Source organism: Trichoderma atroviride, chromosome 1 (assembly GCF_020647795.1).
Source record: "Trichoderma atroviride chromosome 1, complete sequence".
Classification (NCBI taxonomy): Eukaryota; Fungi; Ascomycota; class Sordariomycetes; order Hypocreales; family Hypocreaceae; genus Trichoderma; species Trichoderma atroviride.
Genome location: NC_089400.1, coordinates 2,902,484 through 2,911,062, shown reverse-complemented (window position 1 = coordinate 2,911,062; position 8,579 = coordinate 2,902,484). Strand labels below are relative to the sequence as shown.

At 51.0% G+C, this 8,579-nt stretch overlaps 4 protein-coding genes across 5 annotated transcripts; all 4 read left to right on the top strand.

Annotated features, from left to right (window-relative positions):
* Positions 1-51: 51 nt before the first annotated feature.
* TrAtP1_001083 (uncharacterized protein) lies at positions 52-2,371 on the top strand. 2 transcript variants are annotated; one of them, XM_014091005.2, is made up of 3 exons: positions 52-523; positions 629-1,369; positions 1,424-2,371. In XM_014091005.2, the coding sequence occupies exons 1-3, from the start codon at positions 418-420 to the stop codon at positions 2,020-2,022; spliced, it is 1,446 nt and encodes a 481-aa protein (XP_013946480.2). In that variant the 5' UTR covers positions 52-417; the 3' UTR covers positions 2,023-2,371. The 2 variants fall into 2 exon arrangements, with proteins under 2 accessions (XP_013946480.2, XP_065966921.1); XM_066110848.1 differs by having other exon boundaries at positions 52-1,369.
* Positions 2,372-2,758: 387 nt separating this feature from the next.
* TrAtP1_013319 (uncharacterized protein) lies at positions 2,759-4,999 on the top strand. Its single transcript, XM_014091004.2, has 2 exons — positions 2,759-3,282; positions 3,356-4,999. The coding sequence occupies exons 1-2, from the start codon at positions 3,056-3,058 to the stop codon at positions 4,668-4,670; spliced, it is 1,542 nt and encodes a 513-aa protein (XP_013946479.2). The 5' UTR covers positions 2,759-3,055; the 3' UTR covers positions 4,671-4,999.
* On the top strand, positions 4,961-6,826 carry TrAtP1_001082 (uncharacterized protein). The gene is made up of 2 exons (XM_014091003.2): positions 4,961-5,588; positions 5,784-6,826. The coding sequence occupies exons 1-2, from the start codon at positions 5,484-5,486 to the stop codon at positions 6,360-6,362; spliced, it is 684 nt and encodes a 227-aa protein (XP_013946478.1). The 5' UTR covers positions 4,961-5,483; the 3' UTR covers positions 6,363-6,826.
* Positions 6,827-6,955: 129 nt separating this feature from the next.
* Positions 6,956-8,419, top strand: TrAtP1_001081 (uncharacterized protein). The gene is made up of 3 exons (XM_014091002.2): positions 6,956-7,309; positions 7,403-7,561; positions 7,658-8,419. Exons 1-3 carry the CDS (start codon positions 7,192-7,194, stop codon positions 8,335-8,337), a joined length of 957 nt encoding a protein of 318 aa, XP_013946477.2. The 5' UTR covers positions 6,956-7,191; the 3' UTR covers positions 8,338-8,419.
* Positions 8,420-8,579: the final 160 nt, after the last annotated feature.

Sequence of the window (8,579 nt, the reverse complement as noted above, 5' to 3'; positions counted from 1 at the left end):
ACGCCGTTTGTGGATCCTGCAATCTTGTGGGTAGCGCCAGCCATCGGAATCCAGCGTTCTACGCGCCGACTGGACGGTCTCATTTGTGGCCCAGCCTATCACCGTCCCGGGCCTGCTGGCTCACCATCAACGCTGCTCAGCCGCCACTTATTGGGTCATCCAGAGTATGAAGGTGTTCTTGGTAGCTGTAAACCGGCAAACAATGGCTCCAGTTCCCTGGTCAAGTGAGGCGCTATTGCAGATGCGAAGTAGTATTTACGAGCCCGCCCGGCCCTCGTCTTTTACTTTCTATCTTGGGCGCCGGATCTACTTTTTTTTATGTCATCGACTCGCTGGACGGTCTTTCATTCGCTTTTCTGTCGTACTTAAAGTTATATGCCGGCCCAGTCGGCATGAAGCTGCTTTTTTCTCCCCATTATGAAAGCTTCGTCGGGTGTTTTTGGTGAAGCATATGCGTCATGCTTGTCTTGCCTCACGTGTTGGGAACCGTTGGCTTTTCGCATCGATGAGCGATCTGAGTCCCGTATGTAATTTTTTTTTCTCCGAGCCTTCTTGGATTATCGCCCCCTCTTACTATTATGAGATGCTGGAGCAGTTTGTAAGGTTTCATTGACTGATTGAGCCCAAGGCGATAACCAACGTGCATTGCCCATTATATACGACCAACCAACATCTCACCCGCTCCCAATGGCAGTATCGGAGGCTGCGCCTCCCCGACCAAGTTGGAAGCACAAAATGCAAAAGACTTTCAAATCAAATCAAGCAAATACCTTAACAAAGGGCAGAGCGCAAGCAAACAGCTCACGGCCTCGGTTACAGATTTCAGCGCCGTTTGAATTCCGCCATGTCGAATCAGGCTCATTTCAGTTCCCATTCCCTCCTCAACGGCCATCTCGTCCCTGGGAGAGTCCTGTGACACCGGATACGCCCGAGACTCCCTTTGAGCCGCTACAGTTAAACATTTCAAATTCAGGAAAAGAACTGTCTCCAATACTTCCGGACTTTTCCTTTCCTCGTGAGATGACGCCGCCACCTTTAGTTCATCTTGCAGGCCGGCCCTACAATGAGCAATCGCCATCTCCGAAGAGAAGTCATTCATCCACGGCATTTCATATTCCTCGGAAAAATGTTGCTACCGCTTCATTCTCAAGCAGCCCAGAGGTGTCACCATTAAACCTCGCTTCCGAGAAACAGCCTCGTGTGCGGGATTATGCGCCATCTGATATGGAGGCTATCAAAGAACGTGTAGCGTGCGCCATGAATGAAGTGGAAGAGCTACAGAAAAAAATCAACGACATTATTGAGCGCCAAAGCATCTACACTGCAAGCAGACCATCGACAGCTCACTCGATGGCTCGTACAGTGCCTGGTAAGCTTACAAATGGACCCCTTCGTGGTAGACTTTCCCAGCTTACCCATGCAGATGCAGCAGAGGTTCCGATAATTCCTGCTCTACCGCCAGCAGCGCCGTCATTTGCTGAGCGCCTAAACACTGAGGTGTCGCTGCCCAACACTGGACCCATTACTGCATCCATCCACATCAGCCAACTAGAGGCGTATGAGGAAACGCTCGACAACATTCGGCAGTTGTCACAAATAATGCCGATGCAAGAAGAGCGGTCACCCGCACCGCCTCCACCACCACTGCCTCTCGTCCTACGGCCACCGCTGCGGAAGAAGAAGTCGTTTTCACGAGTTTCAACCTGGCTGTTCCAAGAACCAGGGCGTGCCAGGAATCAGAGCATGGACTCTATCACAAACGCCCCTCTCCCTATCAAAGGAAGCGAAGGGTTTTATCAGTGTGTAACGCCTCCCAGAAGGCCGGATAGGCAAAGTATCGAGACATTTGATACACTATCTACATGGTCGACGAACGACGGAGACCGAAGTGTGCCGACGGCCTGGTCGCCGCGGAGCACTTCAACAAGGAAGGAGGAAGATGGTTTACTGGAAAGAAGCGCCACATTTGGCAAAAGCAGCATCCGGAAGCCAGCTGCGGTGAATGTTGGCGTTGCAATATGACAGCGGATCCCGTACATACATGCGCGACGACGTTACTAATGTATATACAGCTCATGTGCTGGACCACATATGATAGACCACGAGGAATGATTGGAGGGGAACAAATGAGGACAGGCCTGGTATAGGCTAGATTGGTGTTAATTCGGGGTAGAATAGAACGGGATGGGTCTAATGCGCTCATCAATGATACCACTAGAAGTGAAAACTGACGGATGCAGCTGAGCGACATCCTTGCTTTTTGGCTAGGCGTTTAGGAGAAGGAACAAACATAAAGGAGCTATTGCTACTGTTATAGAATAGGTAGGTAATACTGGGATTAGTATACATGCCGAATTGAACATAAATTCAGAGGATAGTGAGATATTCTATTGATGGCGCTGGAAGTGCTGCGGTTTTACCGTATTTGCTATCATTGTATTTCATGGACGCTAGACACTTTGTATGGCGTTATAAGCAGCTTACCCTTCCCCCCAGTTGTGCTCGATAATGCCTTAGGCTCGGATGCGTTGCATAGGCTCCTGTCTAAGAAATGCCTGACTTGGACGGATGCTCTTTTTCACTCTTCACCAAAGATGCTCGAAGCGCCTCCTGCAGGAACAAGTGCCTGACTAATTCCAAGATGGACGCTGAAATGAATACGGTCTACGATCATTGGCCATGGCGCTTTACATAAGCCACGCGTGTCTTTAGAGGTGCGCCACCAAAGCTTGGCCGCTGAAGCTCAGTGAGTTCGAGAAAAGCTTCAATTGCACAAGCAAACGATGAGTGAGTTTTAACCATTATCCAAGTCCCGCTCTATCTCATTCTTTTTCTTCTTTCCATGTTTCTCGTCTTCCTTTCTTTATTCCGTTCTGTTCTGTTGTCTGAATAAGCGAATCTGGCCACGAGCCTTTCCCTTCTGTGGACACGCTCTCTCGCTGGGCTGGGCTCCAACTGCGCAAGCCAAGATAAGATACGATTTGGCGTAATTGTTACAACTCACCCTTTTGGCATTTTCCATCGTCGCTGCGTTGCAGCACAGAATTTCGCAGCCATGTCGATCTCCAGGATATTGGCCTCTATCAAAGGCGCCGTTTCGCGGGACACGTACAAATACAGTGCTATCCCAGAGCAGTTGGGCCGACGGCCATCGAGTCGACGACAGCGCAGCACCGAATCTACTTCTTTAGCAGCATCGTCACAGGGGCGAGAGAGATTAATCAAGATGTCACTTGGAGGAATGGCCTTTTTCGCGATCTTATTGACCATGGTCTCACTTGGGTAGGTAAAGCCGCAGGTTTGGAAAAGGGAGCAAGGACATTGCGAAGAAGAGCTAACATGATGTGACTGAAAGGCGATTCAGCTCAGGCTCAGCTTGCGAGTTGGTTGGAAACTGTACGACAGATGTGTCGCATATTTGGGGCCAGTACTCGCCAGTCTTCTCGGTCCCGTCAACCATCGATGCATCAGTTCCGCAGGGGTGTAATGTGACTTTTGCACAGATTCTATCGCGGCATGGAGCGCGAGCACCAACTGAGAAGAAGTCGGATGCTTACAAAGCCATGATCGAACGCATCCAGAGCTCTGTGAAGGAGTACGGCAAAGGATACGAATTCCTCAAAGACTACGACTACAACCTGGGCGCTGATGATCTCACGCCGTTTGGGGAACAGCAGCTGGTTGACTCGGGAATCGCCTTTTACCAGCGCTATCCAGACTTGGCATCTGAATCTGACCCGTTCGTTAGGACAGCAGGATCTGATCGAGTGATTGTATCGGCCCAGCGGTTCGTTGAGGGATACTTTAAAACCCAGGGTCGCGACGCTGTCAGCCCAACGAAGGACATCCTTGTGCTCCCCGAAGACTATGGATTCAACAACTCCCTAAATCATGGAGCCTGCCCGGCATTTGAAGATGGACCGATATCCGAGATTCGCGATCAAAGCCAGAAAACTTGGCTAGGAATTTTTGGACCTGCGATTAATCGGAGGCTCAACAACAAACTGCCGGGCGCAAACCTGACCCTGCCCGAGACGATCTTTATGATGGACCTGTGCCCCTTTAACACAGTAGCAACCACGACCACTGCGCTATCCGACTTTTGCAGGCTCTTCTCGATGGATGAGTGGGCAAGCTACGACTACTTTCAATCATTGGATAAATGGTACGGCTATGGACGAGGCAATCCATTGGGTCCATCCCAGGGCGTCGGGTTTGGCAACGAACTGATTGCCCGGCTCACTGGCACGCTTGTGATAGACCGCACGACAACAAACTCGACGCTCGACGCTTCTCCCAAAACGTTTCCTCTGAACATGACGCTGTACGCAGACTTTTCTCATGACAACACAATGTCTTCGATATTTGCTGCGCTGGGGCTGTTCAACGCGACAATGGAGCTACCGCTCAAGTACAAAGTATCACCTCGACGCCTCCACGGCTTTTCGGCCGCTTGGGCGGTCCCGTTCGCTGCCCGCTTGTACGTAGAGAAGATGCAGTGCGGCGACTCAAGCGAGGAGCTAGTACGAGTGATTCTCAACGACCGAGTGGTTCCTTTGCGGACGTGCAGTTCTGATAGGCTGGGGCGGTGTAAGCTGAGAGGCTTTGTTGATAGCCTCAAGTTTATAAGGAGCGGGGGGCTGTGGGATCAGTGCCCTCTGGACGGCTGACGTTTGAATGTGTGAACGGTTGAGATGCTCACCTTTTATATGACCCTTTTCTATTTGAATGCATTTTGTGGATTTATTTGAATTTTGGCGTGCATCTATACCACATTGGCAGATGATTATGAGGGATTACCACTTGCTAGAGTCATTGAAGAAACGTTGAAACTCTACAGACTAGAGGATATAGTAGAAAGTGCTACAAAATAGATAGCATAAGACTAGATACAGTAAGAATGTTCTCAGAGGGCTAATCCATCTGCATGATTTGCTTCTCTCAGGCCTCAAATATCTGAGTGAGTTGCTGGCCTATAAATAGCACCTGAGCTCGCACCAATCGCTACCGCTTACCTGAGGCATTGTTTCGCACCATCTCCATAACGCGGATAACGATGGAAACTACACGAGGTTTTAGCAACGAGCAGAGACAATTATAGCGATGATGACGGAGCGTTAGTTCCCTTAACGAGCAGGGGCTCCCTGTGTATTTTAGGCGCAGGTACCGAGTCCAGATGCTCTACAGGGGTTCATGTCCCATTCGTAGCCCCGATAAGGCCGGGCGGGTGTTTCTCTCCAGCACTAAGCGGCCTAAAGCGGTAGCTCGACGTCAGCACTTCTCCAAGCCAGTCCCAAGCTACCAACCTACTCAGTTCAGATCCAAAAACGTTTGCGCACGGCGTTGGAAAATAACAACAACCAGATGGTTGGGACTCTGCGGACTCGAAATTCGTTGCATCTACCGAGTTGATCTTTCCGCGCTGCGTCTATTTTCCAAGCCATCTCCTGGGCCAACGAGCAAAGACCCAAAGTTAGCAGACCATGGTTTCGACCGCGGGAGGCATCGTCATCGCGATTGTGGTGATTCTAGTGGCGGCGGCCATTGGATGGGTTGTGTTTTCGCAACTGCGAGCGCGGAGACTAGGAGTGAGTTTTTTTTTCCTGCCTTTCACCCTCATTCTTCTCGCTGCTTTACTTTTCCGATGCTTGGAGAGACAGGCGATGATCCGACGGCGCATGGCAGTCTTTGGCAGCATCGCAAAGCCTCTTCGGGAGCGACGGCAGAGCAACGACGCCGCAGCGACGAAATGTCCTTGGCTGACAGCAATGGCAATTTTACAGCTCCCACCTCCCAGCTTATCATCATACCTACCATGGCGTAAACCAGACACGCCGTACGGACCCCCGAAGCCGGCTCGCGGCGGCGTCGTCGGCTGGTTCAACGACATTGTGCGCAAGTTCAAGCACCGCAACGACCGGTCAGCAGCCGGCGCCTACGAGCAGTCTGGCCCTCGAGGCAACCGCGGCTTTGGGCCTCTGGATCCGGACGATGCGTGGGACGCGAGAGTCGGCAACGAGGCGGATGGATACGGCTACTACGAGCAGGAGCTGGGAGGACACACCGAGTACACGGGCGCGAGCTACGACAGCGGCCATCTCGGCTCAGTGCCCGCCGCGCATGTGGGCTACAACGAGGACGTGGAGCGAGGCAGACGGCCCAGTCGAGATGCTGGAGCTGCCACGGCGGCAACGGCGTCGCAGAGAAACCCTTTCGACGACGATGCGCAGACGAGCCTCAGGGGCGTCAGTCCTCGGCCGATGGATGCGCCGGGAGGAGCGGCGCACAAGACGGGCGAACGGCCGGGAAGTTCTGGCAGTAGCTTTGCCGAGCGGAGGTCGATATTTAGAGAAGACGTCTAAAACCACAATGCGATGGGTGAAGTGGAAGTGGAGTGAAGCTGGATGCGATGGGGGTTTAGAAAAGAAAGGGGGGAAGAGGAAACGGAGAGAAATGAAGAACGAAAAGACGGCTGCACAGCTTTTTATGAAGAAAACCTTGATTTATTTTTGCTAAGGATACGGTGCCTGGGTGGCTTTTTACTCTTTTTTTTTTTTTTTTTTTTTTTTTTTAATGTCATGTCATGTTTATTTTTTCTTTTTAAGTGGGAAAAGCTGGAAACAGGTTTGCATCACGATATACATACACTTTACCTACCTTTGTACCCAAGGTAGGAGAGCTTTGTTGTTTTCATTGCGGGATTGGAGGACGGAAATGAATTACGTTTTTATTTTTGCTTTCTTCCTGGGATGGCTTGGCTTAGTGATGGAGTCTTTTATTTACGAGTAGTAAATGCATGAAATTGATAATGACTCCTTTTTCCAAAGTTTTGCATGCTGCTAGTAGACTGCGGTATCAGAGAAGGCTGCTTTCTGTAGCCAAAGCTCGTGGCAGCCATCAAGCTACGCCAGCCAAGAAAAGCCCCACGTTACGTATTTTTGCCCCTCCAGTTTCCACAGCGCAGCGGGTTTGGAGGGGCCCCTCTTAACTGGCCAATTCGCTCCTCAGCTGGAGGGGACGTATTCATCCTCAACTCTCATTCTCACTTTCATTGCTTGATATTCCATCGTTTGCTGTTGACTCATTCACGACCAATTCGTAATCGTGAGGAAAAGAGGGAAAACTAAATTACGAGATAAGAGTTCCGGAGAAAAGAGAGAGAGGGAGAAAAGCAATCAATCGTATACTGCAATGGCGGACCTCAACCTCCAAGCCATTCATGATGAACTGGTCCTCGTGGCTTATGAGGCCGGACGCATGATTCTATCCGCCAACCCAGCAGATATCGGAACAGGGACAAAGCTCAACTGTACGTGATGGGATTTCATCCAACTTGGCGCAATACTTTTTATTGTCACACTATAATATATGCATTGGGCCAATTAGCTGACGTATTTTGCAGCCGTGGACATTGTCACAGAAGTCGACCAGGCCGTCGAGAAAATGGTCTCGTCGCGCCTCTCAACGGCCTACCCCGAGTTTTCCTTCATGGGCGAGGAGACCTACAAGCCTGGGACTAAGCTGGGCCCTGAGCCGACATTTGTCGTTGATCCCATTGATGGTGAGTTTTCATCTTATAGCATTTCTCCCCCCCTTTCTTCCCACATCATAATAAGTGTCATCACAAATATTGTACTCATTTTCAACCATCTCCTAGGAACTACAAACTTTGTCCATTCCTTCCCCAACGCCTGCATCTCCCTCGGCGTCGCCATCAACCGCGAGCCCGTCATCGGCGTCATCTACAACCCCTACCAGGACCTGCTCTTCACAGCCATCAAGTCCCACGGTGCCTACATGACGCGCATCAAGGGCTCAACGCCCCAGAAGCTGCCCCTTGCCACGAGCCCCCGTCCCCTCGAAGGCCTCGCCAACGCCCTCGTCGCCATCGAATGGGGCTCCAACCGCGACGGGCCAAACTACGAGCTCAAGACGGAGGTGTTCAAGAAGCTCGCCGCCACCAAGGAGACGGGCGGCGCCATGGTGCACTCGCTCAGGTCGCTAGGCTCTGCGGCGCTGAATATTGCTGCTGTGGCGGCGGGCCAGATGGATGCCTACTGGGAGGGCGGATGCTGGGCGTGGGATGTCTGCGCGGGATGGTGCATCCTCAAGGAGGCCGGGGGCATCATGGCTGGAGGGAACCCTGGACAGTGGGATCCGGCGGTGGATGAGAGGAAGTATCTTGCTGTGAGGGGGGGCGCCGAGCGGGCAGAAGGAGCTTGTGGAGGAGTTTTGGGGGGTTATTGGCAATGGGGCGATGGATTACTCTGTGTAAAGAAGAGATGGGAGTTTGAACATTCACCCATCATATACAAACATGGACATATTCAGGGGTAGATGCCGGGAGGGAAACGAATGTACAAAACTAGACAAGCATGAAATAAAGACTGCTTATAGAATATGATGTTGTTTTGCTTCATTCTCTAACTTTTCATTACATTATATGCTTATATACCCAAATACATTGTCGTGTCTCATGCTTGCTTCAAAAGCAGATTTAACCTTTTCCCAAAACTTTTAGTATTCATCCGCCTCTTATCAACAACCTCCCCCCCTTATATTAGATTAATCATATAACT

What these genes read in the sequence shown, in the direction of transcription:
- TrAtP1_001081 (XM_014091002.2), top strand. Translation starts at nt 7,192, where the DNA reads ATGGCGGACCTCAACCTCCAAGCCATTCATGATGAACTGGTCCTCGTG. An exon ending in AACAGGGACAAAGCTCAACT is followed by an intron (nt 7,310 to 7,402) that starts GTACGTGATGGG and finishes CGTATTTTGCAG; the next exon opens with CCGTGGACATTGTCACAGAA. An exon ending in TGTCGTTGATCCCATTGATG is followed by an intron (nt 7,562 to 7,657) that starts GTGAGTTTTCAT and finishes ACCATCTCCTAG; the next exon opens with GAACTACAAACTTTGTCCAT.
- TrAtP1_013319 (XM_014091004.2), top strand. Translation starts at nt 3,056, where the DNA reads ATGTCGATCTCCAGGATATTGGCCTCTATCAAAGGCGCCGTTTCGCGG. An exon ending in TTGACCATGGTCTCACTTGG is followed by an intron (nt 3,283 to 3,355) that starts GTAGGTAAAGCC and finishes TGTGACTGAAAG; the next exon opens with GCGATTCAGCTCAGGCTCAG.
- TrAtP1_001083 (XM_014091005.2), top strand. Translation starts at nt 418, where the DNA reads ATGAAAGCTTCGTCGGGTGTTTTTGGTGAAGCATATGCGTCATGCTTG. An exon ending in CGATGAGCGATCTGAGTCCC is followed by an intron (nt 524 to 628) that starts GTATGTAATTTT and finishes ATTGAGCCCAAG; the next exon opens with GCGATAACCAACGTGCATTG. An exon ending in GATGGCTCGTACAGTGCCTG is followed by an intron (nt 1,370 to 1,423) that starts GTAAGCTTACAA and finishes TTACCCATGCAG; the next exon opens with ATGCAGCAGAGGTTCCGATA.
- TrAtP1_001082 (XM_014091003.2), top strand. Translation starts at nt 5,484, where the DNA reads ATGGTTTCGACCGCGGGAGGCATCGTCATCGCGATTGTGGTGATTCTA. An exon ending in TGCGAGCGCGGAGACTAGGA is followed by an intron (nt 5,589 to 5,783) that starts GTGAGTTTTTTT and finishes GCAATTTTACAG; the next exon opens with CTCCCACCTCCCAGCTTATC.